Consider the following 27,220-nt stretch of genomic DNA (forward strand, 5'->3'; position numbering starts at 1 on the left):
TTTAGCATATCTACTTTTTTAAAAAATAGATAAACCAAGTTTTATTATTTAAAATGAAACTACACACACATTTCTAGCATTCACACCTACTGTTATAACCTTTAATCACTAATAAATTGCGTGGATATACAAAAGTAGAAACAATAGCGGGTTACATGCTACTAACTCCGTATCTGTCATTCGACTGCCGTCTCGTGACATGCGGCCAGCGCCGTTCATAGCTAGGTGGCGCTCCCGCGCTCAGCCGAGTTGTGGAGCGCCTCTATCGCTGTGTTCGCATACTGACGTAGCGGCACTTTTAAATATCGTGGCATTGTCACAACACTTTTCCCCCCTTGGGGGGGGGGGGGGGGGAGGAACACACTAACTAACTTCCTTGGAGACACGGACAGTGCGGAAACATCCATGGCCTCTTGGGAGGCCCCGAGAAGATCCCGCGGAGAAACACGAGAGTATGGTCGAAAATGTCCAGGACGGAAGCTTGTGCGTGGAACGTGCGTCCTGGACGAGATGATGGGTGAAAACTCCAAAGCAGCATCCATAGGAGACATGGACCTGGGGGTGTGCTCCAGCGAGATGGGTCCCGGAGAAGGCGGCGTCGCGACTGGGGCCGGTTCCGGTGTACTCGGAAGCGGTAGCGACGTCGGCTGCAGCAACACGCACGGAAGATCGGCAGCAGCGACAGGACTGGCTTCTCGGGCTGGTGGAGGCGAAAGAAGGGGCGTTGGCACCAGCGTGGCCACCACTCGTGGGTGCATCTGGTCGTATTGGCGAACAACCATGCCGTCGTCCGTACGTATTTCACAAAGCCGGCGGCCGCGAAGAGCCTTGACCACCCCTGGAATCCATTTAGGGCGAGATCCATACCCTTGTGCCCACACGTCGGCACCCACCGAGTATTTTCCCTCACTAGGGGACACAGTACAAGGCCTGACAGGGTGAAGCAGGTGCAGTAGAGTGCGCGGTTGGTGGCCATGCAAGAGTTCAGCAGGGCTGCGATCACCCAGAGGCGTGAAGCGATAAGAACTCAGAAATTGCAACAGAGCGTCATCTGTAGAAAAATCATTAAGGAATTTTTTCATCTGGCTTTTGAAAGTGCGGACAAGGCGCTCGACCTCCCCATTCGATTGCGGATGGAAGGGCGGTGCTGTAACATGATGAATCCCTTGTCCAGTACAAAAATCACGGAAGGCCTGCGAACAGAACTGAGGGCCATTGTCCGTGACGATCGTGGATGGAAGACCTTCTAGCGCAAAGATTTTGGACAAAGCCAGTGTCGTCGCCGCAGTGTTGAGCGACGGACATCGAACAACAAACGGAAACTTCGAGAAGGCGTCAATCAACAGTAGCCAGTAAGTGCCGAGGAAGGGGCCAGCAAAGTCAGCGTGCATCCGTTCCCATGGCTGCGCCGGATCAGGCCACGGAGAGGGCATTGTACGGGGTGCAGCCAGTTGTTGAGCACACTGACCACACGCAGCGACCATGTGGGCGATGTCCGAATCAATACCAGGCCAATTAACGTGCCTGCAGGCCAGGGACTTAGTCCGAGAAATCCCCCAATGGCCTTCATGCAACAGTTGGAGAACATCTTTGCGAAGAGAGGCTGACACCACGACCCGTGGAGATGCACCATCCGTGGCCAAAAGAACAACACCCTCACGAACAGACAGACGAAGGTGCAAGGCATGGTAGTTGCAAAGGGGATCCGATGCCCGGCCCTTGGTCCTGTCCGGCCAACCCCGTTGAACAAAACCGATTACCTGACGCAGGATCGGGTCCCGCGCAGTAGCCGACGCGACCTGCGAACCTGTAAGTGGAAAACCCTCGACTGCACAACGTTCTTCCTCATCAATGTGGAAGCAGAGTAGTTCATCTTGATCGAAAACCGGGTCGGGGCCCATCGGCAAACGCGACAACGCGTCAGCATTGGCGTGCTGGGCCGTGTGGCGATAGTGAATCTCATAGTGAAAACGAGACAAGTATAAGGCCCAACGTTGCAGGCGGTGAGCTGCCTTATCCGGAAGCGACGCTGATGGGCTGAACAGAGAGACCAGCGGCTTGTGGTCGGTGATGAGGTGAAACTTAGAACCATACAAAAAAACGCTGAACTTTTTTAGAGCATAAATGATAGCGAGCGCCTCCTTTTCGATTTGAGAGTAACGCTGTTGGGCATCGTTGAGGGTCTTGGAAGCATAGGCGATGGGTCGTTCCGACCCATCCTCATACCGATGGGCGAGAACAGCCCCTAGGCCATACTGTGACGCGTCAGTCGCCAGAACCAAGTGCTGACCCGGACGGAATGTGACAAGACAAGGCGCCGACTGCAAATGAGCGTTAGGCAGACAAAAGCCTGCTCACACTCGTCGGACCAACAGAAAGGGACGTTTTTGCGTAACAGCTGATGCAGAGGATGAGCTACCGCCGCCGCTGATGGAATGAATTTGTGATAATAAGCAATCTTGCCTAGAAACGCCTGAAGTTCTTTGATCGTAGACGGCCGGGGTAGAGCGTTAATGGCCGCAACGTGCTGACATAGAGGACGTATACCCTCACGGGACAAGTGGAAACCAAGATACACAATGGAGGGTTGGAAGAACTGTGACTTGTCCAGATTGCACTTCAACCCAGCCGAATGCAGAACCCGAAACAGTGAACGCAAATTGCGAAGGTGCTCCTCAGTGGAGGCCCCCATGACAACAATGTCATCCAGGTAGTTGATGCAGGCGGGAATGGAAGCCATGAGCTGTTCCAAAAACTGCTGAAAAATGGCCGGCGCGCTAGCGATGCCAAATGGTAACTGCTGGTACTGATACAACCCACAAGGAGTGTTGATGACGAGAAATTCCTTGGAAGACGCATCCAACGGCAACTGATGGTACGCCTCCGATAAGTCAAGTTTGGGAAAGAACTGGCCCCCAGCGAGCTTGGTAAATAACTCCTCAGGACGGGGAAGAGGATAAGTGTCAATGAGGCTCTGAGCGTTGACAGTGGCTTTAAAATCACCACACAATCGCAGAATGCCGTTTGGTTTAGAAACCACCACGATTGGCGATGCCCATTCGCTGGAGGTAACAGGAAGGAGAATCCCTGAAGCTGTTAACCTGTCTATCTCAGCCTTGACAGGTGCACGCAACGCCATCGGAATAGGGCGTGCCTGGAAAAACTTAGGGCGAGCTGTAGGCTTAAGAGTAATGTGGGCTTCAAAATCCTTGGCACGACCCAGACCAGCAGAGAACACAGACGAGAATTCAGAACACAGTCCATCCAGCTGTTGATACGGAATATCCTCAGATATGAGGTGCACATCATCATCAATGGAGAACCGGAACAACTGGAAAGCATCATAACCGAACAGGTTTTCAGTGCCCGCATGATCCACCACATAAAACGTGAGGGGCCTAACAACAGACTTGTAGGCAGTGGAAGCATCAAACTGGCCAACGATAGGAATTTTCTGCTTATTATAAGTTCGCAGATTTCACGTAACTGGAGACAAGGGAGGGGAGCCCAACGCCAAATACGTGCGAGAATTAATGAGAGTCACTGCAGAGCCAACGTCCACTTGCATGCGAATGTCTTTATCCAGAACACGAACAGTAACAAACAACTTATTTGTTTGAGAAAGCACACAGTTAACATCCATGTCCGATGCCTCGTCCTCGTCGACAGGAACTTTAGGGGATTGACACACAGAAGCAGTGTGACCTTTTTTCCTACATGAATTACACGTGGCCCAACGTTTTGGACACGCGGCCCTGTCATGCTGTACGAAACAACGTGGACAAGAAGGAAGTGCGGAACGAACCTGCTTCTGTGGTTGCTGTTTTCGCTGCGAGCGTGGCGGCCCAACGCGACGTTGTTGACGCGTGTGGACCGCCACCACATCGTCGTTCCCCTGGGAAACAGGCAAATTGTCCGTGTCGAAAGTCGTCTGTATAGCGCCTACATCACACCACGCGTCTATTTGCCCACCAGCAGCGTGAGACACTTCAAAAGATTGAGCGATGCTTAGAACTTCCGACAATGACGGGTTTGGCAGTTGTAAGGCACGTTGCCAAACTTCTTTATCAGTAGCAAGCCGTAGAATAGCATCCCTAACCATCGAATCAGCATAAGACTCATGATGAGTGTCCGTGACAAACTGACATTTCCGACTCAGTCCGTGTAGTTCCGCCGCCCAAGCCCGGTAAGATTGATGGGGCTGTTTACGACACCGGTAGAACGCCACATGGGCAACAACGACGTGGTTGTTTTTTCGGTAACAGGTAGACAATAAGTCACACATTTCTTGGAAGGACAGAGAGGCAGGTTCCTGCAGAGGGGCTAACTGAGATAGCAGCTGATAGATCCGTGGGGAAATCCAAGATAGAAATAACGACTTACACATAGGAGCGTCGACAACGCCGAAAGCCAAGAAGTGTTGCCGCAAACGCTTCTCATAATCCTCCCAGTCTTCAGCGGCCTCGTCGTGAGGAGGGAATGGAGGTGGAGAAGAGGAAGACAGACGATGAGTAAGCGAAGTCGACAACGCCTGAATAGCAGCCGTCAGCTGTGTTTGTTGTGCCTGAATAGCAGCCGTCAGCTGTGTTTGTTGTTCAATGAGCGCTTGCATAAGCTGTTCCATGTCTGCCCCAACACGAACACACAATGCCACAATGCAGGAAAAAAAATATCCCATCCTCGTCGCCAAAAAGTGTTATAACCTTTAATCACTAATAAATTGCGTGGATATACAAAAGTAGAAACAATAGCGGGTTACATGCTACTAACTCCGTATCTGTCATTCGACTGCCGTCTCGTGACATGCTGCCGGCGCCGTTCATAGCTAGGTGGCGCTCCCGCACTCAGCTCAGTTGTGGAGCGCCTCTATCGCTGTGTTCGCTTACTGACGTAGCGGCACTTTTAAATATTGTGGCACTGTCACAACACCTACAAAGCTAGTTCTTGAACAATATACTAAAAACAGCAGTTCAGCTACCCCATCCAGAGTGACTGAGGTCAGTCTCAAATGTGTTAAATGAAAAGGTCAATCGTCAGAATTTGTAAGTTAAGAGCTCCAAGAAGCCAGTTCAGAGTATCCATCATGAGAGTGGCTCTTGTAAACTAAATATGTTTTGTTCAGTATCTCAGAGATATATGTATGATCCTTATTTGTTTTTGGCTGTGTTGAAAGAAAGTCATACTTCCATCTGCTTGACAGCTTAATTTGAATGAATTGATTCTCTGCTTTTTTTTTTTTTTTTTTTTCTCTCCAGTCATATTATATGCTTCTTAAGTGTTCACTCGAGAAGAAAAAAACATTGAATCTTATGGTATTCAAAAACAAAATTTACTAACATTTTTTCAGGCGTCTGTTAATAGCATCAATGTACCTAGAAAAATGCATCGTGATACGTGCTATCTTGTAAATTATGTATCCATAACTGGTTTCGGTCATGGACAATGTTCACAGTGGAAAATTTTTTACAGTGTTAACAACATCACATGGCATTAATGTATTCAGGTAAGAATGAATAGCATGATCGAGTCAGAAATGTGATAAACATTTAACACAGCTTTCAGTACAGTGGCAGTGGCACAATCAACAACAAATGAGATTAACTATGTGAAAATTACACTTTCTGCCACCAAATACAAGGCACCATTGTACAGTGGATTGCTTGTTACTGGCAGATTTAGAAGTGGAACAGTTGCAATAAAAGGCTCTGAGAAACGTGGCAGTTCTATTACGCCTTTTGATATTTAATCTGAAACATTAATTTGATTATGCTACTGAAAAATAATTCAGCTCTCACAAAACACATTTGAGTTTCTGAATACCCTGACCTAAAAGAAAAAAACAAATAGTGCAACATCAAGGAGTTGTGTGACATAATCTAAAGGTGGTTCCCCTGTGGGTTGGGTTTGGGGTCTAGAATAGGCCCGAGGTATTCCTGTCTGTCGTAAGAGGCGACTAAAAGGAGTCTCTCATATTTCGGCCTTTGTGATGGTCCCCTGTAGGGCTTGACCCCCATTCTTCAAAATTATCCCGAAGAGTGAGCCAATTGGGGAAGGGCACCTTACATGGTGCTTTGTGTCCATTGTGCATTGAGATCTTTAGCCCATTCTTGTCGTCACATTTCAGTCCCATTCATTCTCCATCTCTTGGGCGAGGACATCTTCCTGGGTGCGTTTTCCACCACGCACTATGCAGTGTTGCTTCCTGTGTCAATGATGACCATGGACTTCTTTGCACCTGATATCCAGCACGGAAGCCAGTCCGTTGTGGTGAGGCCACCATGTACCCTGTTGGTTGTAGCCTCCTGACCACACAGGGACTGCTCTGCTGATGCCTGTGCCGTTAACTCCCCATGTATGCCAAGGTGTAGATGCCCATCCCCCTGGGGCATTGGGACTACCAGCAATGGCCATCCTGCCAGGTGGCCTTTGCTGCGGCTGGGTGGCGCCCGTGGGGAGGGCACCTGGTCGGAGTGGGTAGCATCAGGGCGGATGACATGTGATGAAGTGTAGGTCCATCATCGTGCTGGTGGTGAAACACCAGCAGTCTCTAAGCGATCACGAGCTCAATTCAACGCACAGAAGTAAGACCCCAAACCGTTCACCTCCCTGGCCACCCCATGGGAGGAACGTCAGGCTAAGGATGGCAAAGGTTCTTACTCGCACTGGTACCTTGTATGTTCGAGAGCTAATGGGGATTCTTTCATGATGATGAAGCCTCAGTTTTTTGTTGAACATTTAGAGGACAAGTGGAGGGGAGGTGGAGGGATTGTCCAAAATGAGATCTGGGTCAGTCTTGATCAAAACAGCATCATCTGCACAGTCACAGATGTTACTTGCTTGTGACAAGCTGGAGGATGTTTCTGTAACCATCACACCCCATAAGAGCTATGGTCCAGGGTTTGATATTTCACAGCGACCTTCTTTTGCACTCTGACAACGAGATGCACGCTAATTTAGAGCGGCGAGATGTACATTTCATCCGGTGTCCACCGGGGTCCAAGGGATAATCAGGTTGCCACCAGTGCCCTACCTCCCATCTGTGTCAACTGTGGAGAGCACCATTCGCCTTGCTCGCCAGACTGCAGAAAGGAAAATCATGGCGTACAAGACCCTGGACTGACTGACCTACACTGAGGCTAAGAGAAAATTTGAACGCCTGCATCCTGTACGTATGACATTGTCTTATGCCGCCGCTACAACAGTTCTGGCCCCATCAGCTCCACCAACCCCAGTAACCTCTCAGAGCCAGAAGACTACACCTGTCCCCTTGATGGTGGGGGGCTGGGACAGCTGTCCCCACTTCTAAGCTGGAGAAGCATAAGTCTTCTTCGGCTTCTCTCGCTAGGAAGGGGTCCCTTGGGTCACTCCCTTCCCAGGTTTCTGCTAGTGGGAAAGAAGACACCCACCAGTGGCCGAAGAGCTCAAAAGCAGCTGGTCATAGGGCGTCACGCTCATCCTCAGTGTCGGAGACTGAGTCAGTGAAGTTTTCCCAGCCAGGGAAACCCAAGGAGCAGCGAGAGAAACCCAAAAAGAAGACCCCTAAGACCAGGGAAATTGAGGTGGCACACCCCACCACCGCTACCTACACACTCTGTGTTTGAGGACGCGGTAGAGATTCTGGTGCCCGCTGAGGACCTAGATCTCGCCAGACCCTCAGACACAATGGATATAGACTGCTCAGGCAATAAATGGCAGCAGGTGACCCTAAGGCGAAACTGCCAAATTGAATGTTCCATGCCTTCCCAGTCTCACGATGACGTCGATCCTCCAGTGGAATTGCGGCGTTTTTTTTTTTTTCACCGCCTGGCTGAGCTACAGCAGCTGTTAACCTTTACACCTGCTATCTGCATTGCCTTCCAGGAAACCTGGTTCCCAGCAATGCAGACCCCTGCCCTTCATGGCTATTAGGGATATTACAGGAACTATAGCGACTATAATCGAGTGTCAGGTGGAGTTTGCGTTTATGTCCTAAACTGAGCCCGTAGTGACACTGTGCCCCTTAAAACCCCTCTTAAACTCTGACATCAGAATAAGGACGACGCAGGAATAACTGTCTCCAATGTGTATCTTCCTCCAGATGGTACAGTACCCCTGATTGTATTAGCTGCACTCACTGATCAACTCCCTAAACCTTTCCTACTTTTGGGAGATTTTAATGCCCATAACCCCTTGTGAGGTGGACCATACTTACTGGCCGAGGCAGAGATGTCGAAACTTTACTGTCTCAGTTTGACCTCTGCCTCTTAAATACTGGGGCCGCCACACATTTCAGTGTGGCTCATGGTAGTTGCTTGGCCATTGATTTATCAATTTGCAGTCCGGGACTTCTCCCATCTATCCACTGGAGAGCACATGACGACCTGTGTGATAGTGACCACTTCCCCATCTTCCTGTCACTGCCGCGGCATCAGGCCCACGGATGCCTGCCCAGATGGGCTTTAAACAAGGCGACTGGGAAACTTCCACCTCTGATATCGCTGTTGAATCTCCCCCACACGATAACATCGATGCGATGGTTGAGCAGGTGACTACAACAGTTGTTTCTGCTGCAGAAAACCCAATCCCTTGTTCTTTAGGGTGCCCCCCAGCGAAAGGCAGTCCCTTGGTGGTCGCCAGAAGTCGCTGAAGCAATTAAGGAGCGTCGGTGATCTTTAAAGCGGCACACTTCCCTGGAGCATCTCATAGCCCTTACACAGCTCCGTGCCTGTGTTCGCTACTTTATCAAACAACAGAAGGAGGAGTGTTGGGAGAGATATATCTCCACCATTGGGTGCCACATGTCACCGTCCCAAGTCTGGCAAAGATCAAACGTCTTTTTAGGTACCAGGCCCCAACAGCTGTCCCCGGTGTTACCATAAATGGCGAGTTACGTACTGACACAAATGCGATTGCCGAGCAGTTTGCTGAGCACTTTGCTCGAGCCTCTGCGTCGGAGAGTTACCCCCAGCCTTTTGCACACTCAAACGGTGGCTGGAAGGGAACGTCCTCTCATTCACTACACGTTGCAGTGAATCCTATAATGCCCCATTTAAGGAGTGGGACCTCTTCAGTGCCCTTGCACATTGTCCCGACACAGCTCCTGGGCCTGATCGGATCCACAGCCAGATGATTAAACATCTCTCATCTGACTACAAGCGACATCTCCTCATCATCTTCAACTGGATCTGGTGCGATGGCATCTTTCCATTGCTATGGCGGGAGAGCACCATCATTCTAGTGCTCAAACCTGGTAAAAACCCACTTTATGTGGATGGCTATCGGCCCGCCTGAGTGTCGGTGCGGCGACAGTAGCCCATATTCCGGTGCACTGTCCCACTTTGACTGCCCGGCGACGAAATCTTGGATTACCGGATTAGTTGCCACTCATTTATCTGACAGTGCCTCATTGGTTGATTTAGTTTTACGTTTTATTCGTGAGGGTGGGTTTCATTATTTGATCTAAGTTTTAGCACATTTCTTTTGTCCCTCTGTGTCCACCACCCTTGTGTTTTTTGGGCGGAGGTTTTAATGTGCTGCAGAGTGACTGGCTTTTACTTTTTTTTCTCTTGGTTGGTCAGCCACTGTAATCTGCTTTCTTCTTTTATTGTCTTCTGTTTCTAGAATCTCTCTGTGGTTTTCTCGTCCTCATTTGTTCCTTTTAGTGTTTGTAGCCTTTCCTTTGTTCTTGTGGTTTTTCCTTTCTTTCCGTGTTATATGTCTCGTCTGTTTTATTCTCACACTTGTGGTATTGTTGTATTAGGAACAAGGGACCAATATCCTCGTAGTTTGGTCCCTTCCCCCCTCTTTTAAACCAACCAACTAAAGGTGGTAGGTGTGTTTCAACATCCGAAAGCTGATGTCTATTCAAATTTCGTGCTAATTGCATAAGAGTGGCGTAGTGCCACTAAGAGGATGCAAATCAGGTCTCCTTTAAATACATGCTGTAATGCTCGTGAGTGTTAGTCTGCTTCGGTGCATAGAGGCGGAGTGATAGGGAGGCGTGGAGCGAATGAGATTTGCGCATGCATGGCGGCAGAGAGCAAGCAAACAAAGTCCGTGTTGCAGAACTGTGTTGCTGTGGACAACAATCAGGTTAATTTGCCTTCAATACGTCGTATTATATGTTCAGATCCATGAGGGAATAATTCATTTTAAAAGCGGTTTCGATCATTTGTCTACCTGAGACAAATATTACTTCTAGGTCTTGTGGTTGTGTCCATTGCTCCACAGCGGTTGTCTGTATGATGTCGGAGGGTGAGAACAGCTGACACGGCTTTGTAAAGAGTCAGGAACAATTTTTCTCAAAACGACAATTGTCTAATGACAAGATCATCAAAAATAGTTGCAGTAATTGCCATTTATTGCGATTTGCACTGTATTATAAGAAAAAATGTAAATACATAACAAAATAAACTTCGAACTCAAACCAAAATCATTATATTTGTTTGACACTGCTTCTACTGATGTAATTTTTTATATAGTAAATTTGTCAATATGGTATCACATTTTTTGTAGTCAACAAGGTATTATGAGTTGAAAATAACTCGTTCAACGTTACAGTGGGAGAACCTATTTATGGTCCATTGAACAAGTTAACAATGAAGCACTTCCTGTGAATAACTAAAAGGAATGCTGACTGATAATGTCGAAAACCACCGCTATCTCGACAGGTAACCCTCCTTTTCATTTTAAGGCGTTTTCCAATTTGTGCCATGAAAATGACAGGGCTTTATGTGTCGAAATATGGGAGTTTTTGACGAATTTATGTAGCCGCATTCTCACGAGTAATACAACATGTTGGGAAAAGCTAACTTCGCCTTAGGCAATGTGTTGAACATTATAGTCTGAATACTTCACAGGCTACATATTCCTAATCAATAAAAGCTAGGAAGTTCTCATGTACGAGGTGCATTCAAGTTCTAAGGCCTCCGATTTTTTTTCTAATTAACTACTCACCCGAAGTCGATGAAACTGGCGTTACTTCTCGACATAATCGCCCTGCAGACGTACACATTTTTCACAACGCTGAGGCCATGATTCCATGGCAGCGGCGAAGGCTTCTTTAGGAGTCTGTTTTGACCACTGGAAAATCGCTGAGGCAATAGCACCACGGCTGGTGAATGTGCGGCCATGGGGAGAGTCTTTTATTGTTGGAAAAAGCCAAAAGTCACTAGGAGCCAGGTCAGGTGAGTAGGGAGCATGAGGAATCACTTCAAAGTTGTTATCACGAAGAAACTGTTGCGTAACGTTAGCTCGATGTGCGGGTGCGTTGTCTTGGTGAAACAGCACACGTGCAGCCCTTCCCGGACATTTTTGTTGCAGTGCAGGAAGGAATTTGTTCTTCAAAACATTTTCGTAGGATGCACCTGTTACCGTAGTGCCCTTTGGAACACAATGGGTAAGGATTACGCCCTCGCTGTCCCAGAACATGGACACCATCATTTTTTCAGCACTGGCGGTTACCCGAAATTTTTTTGGTGGCGGTGAATCTGTGTGCTTCCATTGAGCTGACTGGCACTTTGTTTCTGGATTGATAAATGGCATCCACGTCTCATCCATTGTCACAACCGACGAAAAGAAAGTCCCATTCATGCTGTCGTTGCGCGTCAACATTGCTTGGCAACATGCCACATGGGCAGCCGTGTGGTCGTCCGTCAGCATTCGTGGATGACACTTTTTGCATTTTCAGGTCGTCGTGCAGGATTGTATGCACAGAACCCACAGAAATGCCAACTCTGGAGGCGATCTGTTTAACAGTCATTCGGCGATCCCCCAAAACAATTCTCTCCACTTTCTCGATCATGTCGTCAGACCGGCTTGTGCGAGCCCGAGGTTGTTTCGGTTTGTTGTCACACGATGTTCTGCCTTCATTAAACTGTCGCACCCACGAACGCACTTTCGACACATCCATAACTCCATCACCACATGTCTCCTTCAACTGTCGATGAATTTCAATTGGTTTCACACTGTTCAAGTAAGGAAAACGTCGCCATTTTAAGTATTTAAAACAGTTCTCATTCTCGCCGCTGGCGGTAAAATTCTATCTGCCGTACGGTGCTGCCATCTCTGGGACGTATTGACAATGAACGCGGCCTCATTTTAAAACAATGCGCATGTTTCTATCTCTTTCCAGTCCGGAGAAAAAAAATTGGAGGCCTTAGAACTTGAATGCACCTCGTACAGTGTATGCAATCGATATGTTGACAAAAATATTTTTAAACCATGAGTCTTTAAAACCAAGACAGATCATTACTTTACTTTGTTTCAAAGTCTACATCGTAATACCATCTGCTATCTGAGATGCAAAACTGTGCGACCACATTCACATGCAAGGAAGTCAAATTTGTACGTTCTGCTGCATAACTTTTATAAATTAATGAGCTGTAGGAGTTCAGCATGAGTCTGGCTTATATTGTCCGGAATGTTTTTATTTTTCAGTCAGAGCACAATATTCCCTTTCCTGGTGCTTGTACGTGGTCATTTCTCTGTAACAGCTGAATGATAACTGGCACTGTAATTACAATGACAGACCTTGAAGCTAGGTACAGTAAGAATTGTTCAGTGAATTACTTCTTGAAAGTGACAGCGTTCATTTCCGAATGGTAGTCACTGCTGTTTTTCTTACACCTAATTATAAGTTTACTCTCAAGAACCAAATCAGAAGAAGAGTCAGCAAGTAGAATAAGTATCTGAGAACCTTTTCCTAAGGGAACTTTAAAAATGTCAGTACCATCACTCGTTTTCCAGCAGATGTTCATGGAATGATTCTGATCACCCATGTTTCATCAAGGTAATACACTGTAGAACAACCACCTCTCTTGTATCGTGCTTCTTTACAACAGACGTGCTTCGAGCTGCTTCTATGTCACTTCTTTCAATTAACTCTCTTCTTAAGATGTTTAAAACCAATGTGTTTTAAAATTCTTTACATCGATGAAGCACTTACCTTTGAAGCTAATTTGCTCAGGCATAATTGAAACAGTTGGATATTCCCTTTTTATATACATTTCAAGCACAGAGCACTTTAAAATGTCGTGAAAACCATCTATTTGTGTTACAGGTTTCTTGCGGATTTTCCCGAGGTTTCTACAGCTCTGACACTTTTGTTTACTACCCTCTGTACAGTTCTCTTGTCGCCACATGCTTCTGCAGTGCATTCTTGATTCTTCAGAATGTCAAAAATAGAAGTACCACTTTCATATTCACATTTGAGGAAGTTATAAATGCAGGATATAAACCTCCTGCACTGCTTGTGAAGCATCTACATCTATATGATTACTCTGCAATTCACAATTAAGTTCCTGGCAGAATGTTGATAGAACCACCTCCAAGCTATTTCTCTACCGTTCTCCTCTCAAACAGTACGCAGGAAGCACGAAAGCTTTAATCTTCCCGTGCGAGCTCTAATTTCTCTTAATACAATAAGATGAACTTTCCTCCCTGTTTAGGTGGGTGCCAACAAAGTATTTTCACACTCAGAGGAGGAGAAAGTTGGCGACTGAAATTTCACGAGGAAAAACTGCCACAACGAAAAACGCCTTTGTTTAGATGATTGCCAACTCAATTCGCGTATCATATCCATAGCAGTCTCTCCCCTATTTCGCGCAAATACAAAACAAGCTGCCCTTCTTTGAACTTTTTTGATCAATTCTATCTGCTGTGGATCCCACACCTGACAGCAATACTCCCGAAGAGGGTGGAAAAGCATAGTGTAAGTAGTCTCTCTAAGTGTTCTACCAATAAATCACAATCTTTGTCTTGCTTTCCACACAACGTTATTCATGCGATAGTTTCATTTTAAATTATTCATAATTGTAATCCTTAAGTATTTAGTTGAATTTACAGCCTTTAAAATCAAGTGTTTTACCCAGTAAACCAAATTAGCTGATTACTTTCAGTACTCATGTGGATGACTTCAGATTTTCATTATTTAGAGCCAATTGTCACTTTCCTCACCATACAGATGTCTTGTGTAAGTCATTTTCTAATTAGTTTTAGTCTCTGATGACTTTATAACACAGTAAATCACAGCATCATCTGCAAACAGTCTAAGAGGGCTCCTCAGATAGTCTCCTAAACCATTTATTAGATGAGGAACAGAGGAACACCTATAACACTTCCTTGCAAACACCAGATAACACTTCTATCACTTTTGTTTTACTCATCGATTTTCCATTGATTACTATATACAGTAATCTTTCTTACAGGAAATCACGAAACGAGTCGCACAACCAAGGCGACACTCCATAGGCATGCAATTTAATTAAAGTTGCTTTAGAGGAACTTCACATTTATAGCCATCATATCACATTTTCATTTGGAAATCACACTAAAATGTTAGCAGATACACATTCACAACTATATTGCTACAAGAAACTGACATTGATATCTGAGTGAATAATTCGGTTGCTGTGTGAATGAAACTGCATTGGCGAAAAATACAGCAACTGCACAGAATGTGGGAGAGAGTTTCCCACAGTCCAGTTTGTAACTTTCAGCTAGCCGCATGGAAAGAGAATGAGTCTTACTGGCTGTTAGCAGTGACTGCTGGGGGATGCGCAGAATGGCTGAAAATAGGGCTGCCTTCTGACATGATGCGAGCTAGGGTGAGAGCCCGACACCACCTTGGCTCCAGGCTCCGGTACGTATTTATCTCGACCTCAGCTCACTCCCGAAGGAGGGTACTCCGGCTGCAGTGTATTGCTCACGGTTTGTCGAACTTCGTGCTCGACTTGCCGGTCACACCTTTATTTACACCGATGGCTCCAAAACTGATGATGGTGTCGGCTGTGCCTTTGTCGTCGGGGCCGCCACCTTTAAATACTGGCTCCTCGACCAATGTTCCAGCTTTACGGCTGAGCTTTTTGCTCTCCATCAGGCCGTTCAGTATGCCCACCGCCACCGCCATTCATCGTATGTACTCTGCTCTGACTCACTCAGTGCTCTTCAGAGCCTTGGAGCTCCCTATCCGGTCCATCCCTTGATTCAACGGATACAGCAGTCCCTCCATTCTTTCGCTGATAATGGTGGTTCTGTCAGCTTTCTGTGGGTTCCCGGACATGTAGGAGTGCCTGGGAATGAGGCTGCGGATGCTGCAGCCAAGGCTGCAGTCCTCCTGCCTCGGCCAGCCTCCCATTGTGTCCCGTCATCTGACGTTCGTGGGGATGTATGTAAGAGGCTTGTGTCGTTGTGGTGGGATGCTTGGTCATCCCACCAAGGAAACAAGCTCCGGGCAGTAAAACCGCTCCCAACTGCTTGGACAACATCCTCCCGACCATCTCGGCGCGAGGAGGTCCTTCTGACCAGGTTGCGGATTGGGCATTGCCGGTTTAGCCACCGCTACCTGCTCTCCGGTGACCCAGCCCCGCAGTGCCCTTGTGGTCAGGCATTAACAGTGCGCCATGTTTTATTGTCGTGTCCCCGTTTTAGTCAATTTCGTGTTGTCCTGTCCCTGCCATCTAATTTACCGGATGTTTTAGCTGATGACGCTCGAGCAGCTGCTCGTATTCTGCGTTTTATAACTTTAACTGGCTTGTCCAAAGACATTTAACCTTTTTACTTATTTTATCTGCATATTTGTCAGGTCCTTCTGGTGTCCCCCCATCCCCTTGAGTTTTACCAGATTCCATGTGCTCTCACAACAGTGACTGGGCGCTAATGACCTCAGCAGTTGAGCGCCCTTAAACCCCCCCCCCCCCCCCCCAAAAAAAAAAAAAAAAAAAAGATTTGAGCTATAGTTACCTTTGAGGCTGGACATGTGAGTTGATGTCTGTCAAGAATGCCTTTAAGGCAACAAAGATAGTATTATCAACACCTCATTGAGTTTGAACAAGATCATGTAATAGGGCTAGAGAAGCTGGATGTTTCTTCTATGATACTGCAGAAAGACTGGCAGAAATGTACCCACTATACATGATTGTTGGTAGTGGGGGCCATGAGAATGTAGTTGCAGAAAGATCAGGCTCTGGACAGCTACGTAACACTACCAAGAAGGAAGACCATCATATTCAGTGTATGGCTCTGGCGCATTCTACTGCATCTGTAGCAGCAATTTGAGCAGCAGTAGGTACCACAGTGACACAACAAACTCTTACGAATAGGTTACTTCAGTGACAGCTCAGAGCCGTACGCCGTGTAGCATGCATTCCACTGATCCCAAACCACCGCCATTTGTGACTTCAGAGGTGTCGAATGAGACCTCATTGGAGGGAAGGTTGGAGGTCTGTTGTGTTTTTGGATGCAAGCTGGTTCCCCCTTGCTGCCAGTTATGGCTGTGTTTTGGTCAGAAGGAAGCCAGGTGGGGGGCCTGCAAACAACCTGTCTGTGTGGTAGACACCTGGGCATAAACCTGGGGTTGTGATTTGGTGTGTGTCTTTGTACGACAGCAGGAGCACTCTCATGGTTATCCCATGCCCCCTGACTGCAAACTTGTACATCAGTCTGGTGATTCAACATGTTGTGCTGCCAAACAGCATTCCAGGGGGTGTTTTCCAACTGGGTACCGCTTGCCTGCATACCACTGTTGTAACCCAACATGCTCTTCAGAGTGTTGACATGTTTCCTTGGCCTACTCAATCACCAGATGTGTCTCCAGTTGGGATATCATCAGATGACGACTCCAGTGTCATCCACAAACAGCATTACCTCTCCCTGTCTTTACTAACCAAGTGCAACAGGCATGGAATTCCATCCCATAAAATGGCATAGTGCTTGTTTGCGTGCTTGTATCCAGCATTCTGGTGACTCATCATCATCAGTTTTCTGCTATATTATCAGGTCCTTTTACTCTCCATTTTCTGCGATCCATTGCTTCCTTCTGAAGGCTGCTGTATGTTGTACCGTCCATCGCGTAATCCAGTATCTGAAATATCTTTCTTCCTCACTTCCTTTTCCCTTCTACATAACCTTCTTAAACTGTTTTTACCAGTCCATCATTCTTTCTTAAAATATGCCCAATCCAGTTTCTTTCTCTTCTTTTTATTACATCTGGTAACTGTCTTTTCTCTCCCACTCTTCTCAGTACCTCTTTATCTTTTACTCTGTCCATCCAACTTATTCTTTCCATCCTCTGCCATGTCCACATCTCAAAAACCTCCAGCCTTTTTCTTTCTTCCTCAAAGTCCATGTTTCAGCACCTTACAGAAGAACACTCCATAAAGACATTTTATGAGTCTCTTCCTGAGTTCTCTGTCTAGACCGCTGCAGAAAATTCTCCTTTTCTTATAAAATGCCTCTTTTGCCATGGCTATCCTTGTTTTAATTTCTGTGGTGCACTTCCAGTCAGTGTCTATCCTGCTTCCAAGATACTTAAAATTTTGAACCTGTTCTAATATTTCTCCATTCAGTATAATTTTTATTTCTTTTTTTCTCCTTTGTGTTAATTTTCATTCCATAATTTTTTCCGTTAGCTTCAGTGGTGTCCACCAAATCCTTCAATTCTTTTTCGCCTGTGGCTAGAAGGACCATGTCATCAGCAAACCTCAAACACCCTACTCTTCTTCTTCCAATTTCTACTCCTTTGTCATCTAATGAGCATTGGTCAATCATATTTTCCAAGTAGAGGTTGAAAAGGGTAGGTGATAGACAGCATCCTTCTCTTACTCCTTTTCCTAGTCCGATCCAGTATGTACTTTCTCCTCTCACTTTAACTGAGGCTTTTTGATTAAGATTAATGAGTTTACAAGTCTTCTGCTTTTCCAGTCCACTCTCTTTTCCCTCATTATAGTCACCAGCTTGTCCCAAACCGCATTGTCAAATGCCTTTTCTAGATTGATTTGAAGCACATAAATAGGTCTCTTCCTTTTTCAATAAACCTTTCTCGCTAGATTTGTAGGAGCCCTATTACATATCTGGTGCCTGTATTCCATCTGAAGCCAAACTGCCCCTCGCCAAAATTATCCTCCATTACTTTTTCAAGTCTCTTAGTAATTATTCTTAACATCACTTTGGCTGCATGTGAAATGAGGCTGACTGTCCTGTGCTCACTGCATTTCTTGGTTCCTTGTTTTTTCGGTAATGGAATCATTACTGTTGTCAGAAAGTCCTCAGGCCATTCACCACTGTCATATATTTTATTACATAACCTCAATATTTCTCTTATTCCATCTTGGTTCAAGCATTTTAATATTTCTGCCGGTGTCATATCTGTACCTACCGCTTTGCCATTTTCCATTGCAGCTATGGCAGACTTTACTTCTTTCATTATGATGGTTGGCCCTTTCTCGTCATCACTTACACTGCTGAGTGATTCAACTTCCAGAGTTTCTGGTTTGTGATCTGTGTCATATAGCTCTTTTAGATATTCTTCCCATCTCTGGAGGACATCGTCATGATCTTTGTACATTACCTCTTTGTCTTTACTCAAAATTTCCATAGCAGCACTTCCTGCTCTGTTTTGATCCATGTCATAGTCTTTACTCTGCTGTGTGGTAAGTTGTCTCTTCCTTTCTTGTCCAGTTCTCCAATTGCATCACATTCCTCTTTTAGCCACTTTTTCCTAGCCTGCTCTCTTCCGCTTCACAGTTCATTATTTAACCTTTGTTACATCTTTCTTGCAACTTAAGTGGTCTTGTTTTTAAATTTTCTTCTCTCCTCCATCTTTGATATCATTTCTTGTGTGACCCATGGTTTTTTTTTTTTTTTTTTTTTTTTTTTTTGCCCCTTTCTCTTTTAAATATCCTATATTTTGCTGTCCTGCTTTAATGATTCCTTCTTTCAGCATATTCCAGTAGTCGTTGGCATTATCAGGTGGTTCTTTGTCTTGTAATGTGTTTATAAACTCCCGAGACAGCATTTTTGTAATTTTTTCTTTGTTGGATATTATCTTCTCTAGGTCCCACTTCTTCACCATGGTCGCCTTCTTCAGTTTTTTCATCCTTATTTCTATTTCTGCCATAAATAAATTGTGGTCGCTATTAATATCTGCACCAGGTAATGTGTGCACCTTCTTGATTCCATTTCTGTATCTTTCTTCTACCAGTATAAAATCGATTTGGTTTCTGTATTTATCCCCTGGTGATTTCCAAGTGTAGAGCGTCCTCTTGTGTTTCTTGAACCGTGTGTTTGCGCTATCAGCTGCCTTTCCCTGCAGAAGTCAATTAGCCATTCACCTCTTATCATTTCTCTTTCTAAGACCATGACTGCCTACTATGTTTCCCTCTTTCCCTTTTCCCACAATGGCATTCCAGTCTCCCATTACTATTTTGCAGCATTTTTTTATTTTCGTCCATTATTCTCTCTATTACATTGTACGTTCCCTCTACAATTTGGTCATCATGTTCTGAAGTTGGCATATACACCTGGACAATCAGTAAATCTTTTTGTGCTCCTTTCAGCTTTACACCAATAACCCGGCCATTTGCATAGTCCATACATTCCACACATTTAGCAAATTCCTTTGTTATAATCATTCCTACTCCATTCATTCCTTTTACTTCTCCTCCTGTGTAGTACAATAAATATTCATCTGACTGTAACCCTCCACATCCATTCCATCTTACCTCAGCAACTCCTACGAGGTCCATATGATATTTTTCCATGTCTCTTTTAAGGTTTTCTAGTTCTCATGCTTGTAGCAGAGTTCTAACATTCCAGGTACCAATCCTCCTTTTAATTTTTTGCATCCTTCCAAGCTGCCCCCCTCCAGGGATCTGATTGATTGGGGGACTATTTTTACCTCCGGATACTGATTTAGCGTGAGGGGAAGCCATTTTTGTGCATAAAATGGAGACTGCATTATGCAGGGAAGATAATCTACGGTGGTATTTTGTTGCCTTTCGCACATCTGGAGGCTGCCCCTAACGTGGGATACAGACACCTTTTGCAGTTACCCGCTCCGGGTCAGACACTGCATGAGAAGTATAGGTTAGAAAATGAAAGGCCCCTAGCCCTCGAAACCTAATAGCATCAGGGTCAGAAAAGAAAAAGAGCTGGCCAAGGGTGGCCAGATAGGAAAGGTAAAAGTGAGGAGCCTGGCACAAGTAAGTGGAAGCAATGCCAGGACTCTGCTCGGGGCCCTGTGGTCGCCAGCCACGTACTTACTAGGTGTAAGTCCCCGACGAGATTCTGGTGACTACACCAGTTATTAATGTACCAGCATTTCACATTTTCAATGGCTTAACTTGCACTTACATTAATATATGATCTTGCAATGTTAATCGCTTCCACATATTACCTAGACAAATGTATTCCCAAAATTTCATTATTCTACATTAATAATTTCTTGGTGTTGCGATCTTTTTCTGTAAAAATAACTGTTTTTCAATGCCACCACACCTCTACAAAACTTAGAGCTAACTGTGTTTCTAACTGAGTTTCGTAAAAGCATTGCAGCAAAACCTCGTTGAACTATCATGGGTGGAAACTGGTTATGGTGACAGTATAAAATTTGAATAATAAATTTTTTTGGCTACTAGCACATATGCAGTTTTTTAAATAGTTTGTGCAGGTTCACCATCTATATGTTATTTATTAACAAAAAGCTTCGTTTTAAGGCTGCACAAATTTCATGTAATCTAAATTATGGTTTGAAATACATATCCTTATGTAATTTACCATTTACCACTTGTGTGGTTTATCATTAACAGAATGATTTTGTGTTTTGTAACCTAAATAGCCTTTTTTTTTATTTACAGTTTCAACATACTCTGGGCATGAAACAGGTTCATTTTATGTTAGAACTTGCTTAAGTCCAGATGGCCAATATCTTGTAAGTGGCTCTAGTGATGAAAAGGCTTATATTTGGAATACCAGCCAGCCTGGTAGACCAGTGACAACACTGGCTGGACACTACTTAGAAGTTACATGCGTTGCCTGGTGTCCTGTTGGTGATATACAGGTTAGTATGAATTGCTAAATTGTGTGTTGTCATTGATCATATTAATCTGATATTGGGAACTCTAACTCCCTGGTGGAATAAGCAGTGGAATGGATAAGGATTAACATTTACTAAGTAGTTGAGGCACTGAGTGGTGAATAGGCACCCAAACAAGAAGGAAATAGTGGCTCAGGTTTTGGACAATCTTCTACCTTGGATCTAACTGTACAAATCCCTGCTTTGCCTCAATAGTGGTGGTATTATTGTGTTATGTTGCATCTGAGAGTGATTATTATAATCTCAAGTAGTATAAATTTTAAAGACACTAGGAATGAATTTATGCCAAATGTTGATTAAAGCACCATTGTTAAGGACATACAATGCAGTTCACTTTGTAAACCCTCTGTGGGAGTGTGGAAGGTTGTACTTCAGAGGAGACATTTGCACACTGCCGATGTATGGGAACAGAGGAAAAATATTACTCTTGACTCGTTCGGTTTCTTCATGGCAAGGTGTCTGGAGGAAGACTAAATCTCATGTGTCTGTTCTTTCAGACATGGCCAGGTGGTGCAGTGGTTAACACAACTGCCTAGTAAGTAGGATACCCTGAGTTTGGATCCTGGTCTGGCACACATTTTCACTTATCGCTGCTGATTCCGCCTGATGTCCCAATGCAGCTGATGTCAATAGTTCCTTCCCTTCGCCCACCCCCTCTCCTTCCTATTCCAATTTACATAATAAATCTTATTGGCTGCTGAGAGTTAGTAGAGATGCAGAATAATAGTTTGAAACTGGGCTGTTCAAAAAATGGCTCTGAGCACTATGGGACTCAACTGCTGTGGTCATAAGTCCCCTAGAACTTAGAACTACTTAAACCTAACTAACCTAAGGACAGCACACAACACCCAGCCATCACGAGGCAGAGAAAATCCCTGACCCCGCCGGGAATCGAACCTGGGAACCCGGGCATGGGAAGCGAGAACGCTACCGCACGACCACGAGATGCGGGCGAAACTGGGCTGTCTTGTGATGTAAAGTGCACTGCAGATTGTCGAAGGGTGAGTGACTCTGTATAACCTCCTTGCCCGCCGCCACCTTTCAACTCCCGCAACCAATTCCTTTTTCTTCCTGAAGCAGTGTTGTCTTATATTTGCATATATTTGACAGTACTTGGAGTTGTGCATGCTCAAAGTATACATTGGCCTGCTTTTCCATATTTTAATGATCTTCTGACTTAATCTTTTTCATATTACACCATAAATATTGTGTAGGTTCAAAATGCTATTTTATCATTTTTTTTCTCCTGCCAGTTTTGATTTTAAAAGTTTGCCTTAATTTTGTACCTGCACTTGATTTGTCATTGCTGATGCATTAAGTATGCAAGGGGGAAAATGGCAGTCTAATAACCATGTAGTTTCTTGAAATTAGTGTTCTTTTTATAATAAAGCAGCTGCCATTTGAAATTTCATATCACAAATTGTTATTATTTTCAGATTGTAACGTGCTCAGATGATGCGCATGTCCGTTATTGGGAAGTTGGTAATGAATACGAAGAGTACAATGAAGTGGAGATTCGAGGGTGGGCAGAAGACATTGTTTCTCCAGGCCTGGTTCCAAGGCAAAAGCTTAGAGGTGTTGCAGAAAAAATTGTGGGACCCACATTTCACCAGGCACAAAACATTGTGGCCGCTTTGGAAACAACACCTAGATCCCACAAAAAATACATCTTCAATCATCAGAGAACACCAGTTGTATCAGATATGCAAACACCAGAGTTGGAGGAATGCAAGAGTTGTAACAGTGGCAAACTGGTAACACCCTGTTCAAAATGCTTATCTGCAAAGGATAGAACTACATCCGTTAGAGAGAGACATTCATTGAAAAGGCGCTTGGAAGATATGATGGAAGATGAGGACTCACAGGGCTCTACAAATAAGAAGCGATCCGTTTTATCTCCAATTAAAGAAAACAATGGGGAAATATTGGAGAGAACACCTAGCGATTCCAGAGGTGCAAGGAGACTTTTCAGTCCTGGAGAGAAAAGTATTGATATGAAAGAAGACAACAACCCCAGCTTTTGTAATTCACGATCTTTGTTCTCCTCTCCAACAGACAAACTCCCCAATTATGTTGTGGATGGGACATCTCCACACCACTTTTGCAGCCGGAGTCCACTACAAAAGGAAAATATTGACTGGTTAACTAAATTGCAGAAAGATAAACCGTGTGTTCTAAAGGCAGCTGTTGTGTCATCACATTATACACCCAAGAGACGTAAACGTTCTGGGTCAGGGGCTGATGGCAGCATACTCAAATTTTTCCGTGTATCAGGAAAAGCAAATAGTGAACAGTCAATTTTCTCTAATGTCTCCGTGCACTCAGATGAGTATGAAAAGTAAAGTCTGTGTGTGTGTGTGTGTGTGTGTGTGTGTGTGTCAAGGATGAGGATGAACTGAATTTAATGCAAGAGAGAATGGAAGTAATTTATATGTACATGTAAGTTGACTAAAGGAATATCTCCTGCCAGTTTGACTTAGTAAAATGTGATCAATTTTATGTATTTATAAAAATAATTTTAGTTTTGTTAGATTATGTTGAGTGGTAATGCATAGACCTATAGATACACATAATTGATTTGATCTGTTACACAGATTCTGAAGGTGATCTATGCACTAGAGCAATACTTATTATAAAAACAGAAGACAGACAGACAGATTCATTTCACTAACAATAGTTAGTGGTTACCAAAGAGTTCATCACATCTTTGATTATGAAAGCTTGGAACTAGATTTCAGGTTTTCAGACTTTTAAATAATTGCCTTTTACTCGCCTGCAGACTCTCCATATAGGAAGAAAGCAGTTTTTGTTTAAGTTGAATGTTCTGTCATTTCATGTCTGCATTCTCACAGCTGTATGAACATTACCATATGTGTACATGTTGTGATATGAAATCTATCATTTGGATTTTCAAGGAAATAGAAGAGCTGACAATATGTATATATGTGTATATATACTGAGATTTTGTCTACAGCAATGCAACGACTGAAATAAATGCTTGTTGAAGTAAATGCAACCTGTAACACTTAATATTTTCACATGTTTCATCATCATTTACCATCAGTCTGGTGTCATGCCTTCCAATTATACAGCAAAGCTGCATCTCTCAGTGTTTTTTGTACAATATCCAATCCATACACGGAGTATTTTTGTGGACTTAGCACGTAACTCTAAGGAGTTTAGTGACTCATTACAGAGTAATAATGCAATTATGCTTTATTTGATTATTATCCCAATTATCTTTGTTTCTGTGAAAAGACTTCCATATCAGTGAAAAAGTGTGTAATATGCTGTCAACAAAATGTATAACACAGAACTATTGAAAAGTACTGTTTACAGAAACTGCGCCACTCTTCCATTGAATTCATTGAACCGATATGTGTGTGTGTGGCGGGGACAGAACTGATTCGAATAAATGCGAGCTTGAAGTCGAAGAGAAATGGTAATTGCTGTTGTGAACTGTACCATGATTGAATGGAACAAGTCTGTTTCTGACCAAGAGGAACAATACATACCATTGACATTTATGCAGACATTTTCAGTGCATTACAGACACAAAGAAAACTGTAGTAAAAAACCAAGTAAAGTGTAGTTGCTCTGGGACGAGTATTCTGTAGAGACCATTGGTACTTTATACAAAAAAAAATTCCTAAATGACCTCCAAAATTTTGTCATAGTTTAGACCTGCACACTCCCAGATATTAACCAACTTCTTACATTCCTCATAAATCCCATCATAAAATTAATTCAGTACAAACATTTGAAGTAACCACGTCATAACAGGAGACTAGAGCAGGCTGTTCTGTGGAATTAGTAAGAATATGGCAAGGTGATTGGCACACCCAGTTTATGCCTTTTGGTCTAGGAGTCAGTGAGCATTGGAAAATTTATGGCAGAGGGATAGTCTTTCGTGCACTCAACAACTCTAAATACTTTATTGGTAAAATAATTCTTAACACCATAACTGTGTGTGGCATAAGTGACATAAATGAGAGTTGTATAGTTGAGTAGTTTGTGCTTATATCACAATGTCAAATGCAAGTCACAGCATCATGTATTTTTTTATGCAATTCTAGATAACACTGACAATCGAAGGCTGCCTGAGCATGGGTGAATTAGTGTATTAATTATGGTTACACACGGCATCTCAAAAGAAAGTTTATATTTGATGTGTCAAAATAAAATGGATGTTGACGTCCATCGTCAAAATCCTTATTTGTTATTGAAATATACAGTTTAGGAATTTACTTCTTCTTCACTTAAGCAAACTCCAGCATGCCTACGGTACTCATTTAAATGATGAAAAAAACTTTGCACAACGGCTCAACATGTAGACACCAGAATTGTTGTCACTTCACTACAGATGTTTCCTGTCAATTGCTCCGGAGAAGTTGGAATACTGACATAAATGTTAGATTTAACATATCCCCATGGGGTTGGGGGAAATCAATGGGCTCAAATCTGGACTGCTTCAGGGTCAATTTATGTTACCCCTCCTGAAAATCAATTTGCCAAGGATAATTTCAAGAACTCGCATTAGACATGTGTGCTGAGTCTCCATCTTTGCTGAAACCATGTTCTTTGGTTATAAGCAGGAAAGTTATGCAATTCAGGCAGCAGAAATTCAGCTAATATCGTCAAACAATGTTCCAAATTCATGTAACTGCACATCTGCTCTCGTCTTGTTACTTTTGGCCAATGAAGGGGTTTCTCTTGCTTATGAGTAGGATTCATTGCACTCCATTAGCGTTAAATGAAGGGCACTCGGTCACATAACGAACTGCAGCCTATGTCTGGCATCCTGGGGCTTTAATTCTTGCTCAGTTGGATATTGTAAGGATGCAGTTTAAGGTATTTTTGCAGAATTTGGGGCAGTGGTGTTCTCTACACTTTTAAAGAATTTGGACACTTAACGGATGAAGAGGTTAGGATCATCACGAACAGACTAATTTACACTCCCCACAGATTCACTTGTTCTTAATGACCTTGGTCGCCCGGGTGGTCCGCTCCTGAGAAGCACTCCATAAGGACTGGATTCCTAAAGGCCAAGAAAGCAATGAATGTACCCACCACTCTCCACAGATTTGGTGCACATGCACAGAGAGCTCTTAAAATATAAACTTTCCTTGAGACACCTGATATTTTCAGTCATGGCTACCATCCGTTAGATATTTACATCTTTATTTACCAGTTTCAATCCTTTATATTGATAATGTTGAGACTATTGGCAAGCAAGGGAAATTTATTTCAGCTATTATGAGCAAAATCTCTGATTAATTAACAAAAAATCTCTGATTAATTAACAAATAACCAAATATAGCTGAGCACCCTTTTTCCAATTTCTGTTGCAGCTTGTGTGCGCAAATGGTGCTTTTTGGATAACTTGTGTAATTGTCAATATTTTAAATAAAATAAAGAGATAATCAACCTCTATCAGTGAAGTTTGAATACTTAACAGCTAATTTCAGAAGGCTAGCTATCATCATCTGCCTGTTCAGCCTGGAGAAATGCAGTAAGTACTTTAACATTAATGTAATTTAATTAATATAAAGTGCTATAAAGACAAAAAATAGACCAGGCTTTATTATATGAAAGTCATTAACAATATTTCTGTAAAGTTGAATTGAGGTCAACATTTAAAGAAACTGAGGAGAATGTTTCTCTTAAAACTCAGCATAAATACTACAGGATTAATAAAATAAGAAACGTAAACCAAAGTAAATAACGTCCATACATTTCCAGAGGTTTTGAGTCCCTTAATGCCATCTACTAGCAGCAAAGCCATATAAATCCATTACTACACAGATGATAAATAGTGCGCAGAATTGCTTGCTCCTCTGTTTCATGTGTGTATAAGATCGAACAGAGAAAGAAGCCAGGTTGATTCTTCATTGGAGAGTGGCCTCCTTCCGATCATCATAACGGATCCTGTCCAACCGTAGCAAATCTAGCTCTCTTTTCATTTTGATGAAAAAGTAAATTTTCCCAAAGTTGAGTTATAGTTTCTTTTTGTACTCTTGTAATGGCAGTACTCAAATTTTGCCTGTTGAAAATAAGTAATGACTAACCATTCTGTTCTTTTAATTTTAAAGTTTGGCTCAAATGAATACAATACAATAAATGTGATGAAAAAATCCATGGTGGCTGCGTACGTAATATCAAAATTTCCTATCAATGACATTGTTTCTGTTTCCAGGGCTGGTTCGAGAACATTTTCCCACGTAATCTCTTATTTCCCACCTCCTCCATCCATCCCCTTAAACACTTCCACTTGTGTTGGTTTTCCCAACTAATTTTGATGCGCCATTGTATACAAGTCTTGCAGTTAAACGCCTCTCCTAGCTTGGTGTTTCAAGTGTCCACTACTAA

The 27,220-nt window shown here is 43.7% G+C and overlaps 1 protein-coding gene across 1 annotated transcript in view; it reads left to right on the forward strand.

Moving 5' to 3' along the window:
• Window positions 1–26,149, forward strand: part of LOC126195229 (protein lethal(2)denticleless) — a 63,082-nt gene extending 36,933 nt beyond the window's left edge. The window contains exons 7-8 of the mRNA XM_049933754.1: window positions 20,613–20,815; window positions 22,288–26,149. Coding sequence (XP_049789711.1) covers window positions 20,613–20,815; window positions 22,288–23,193 — 1,109 coding nt within the window. The 3' untranslated portion in view covers window positions 23,194–26,149. The remainder of the gene's footprint in view (window positions 1–20,612; window positions 20,816–22,287) is intronic.
• The last annotated feature ends 1,071 nt before the right edge of the window (window positions 26,150–27,220 follow it).

This window comes from Schistocerca nitens, chromosome 7 (genome assembly GCF_023898315.1).
Source record: "Schistocerca nitens isolate TAMUIC-IGC-003100 chromosome 7, iqSchNite1.1, whole genome shotgun sequence".
NCBI lineage: Eukaryota > Metazoa > Arthropoda > Insecta > Orthoptera > Acrididae > Schistocerca > Schistocerca nitens.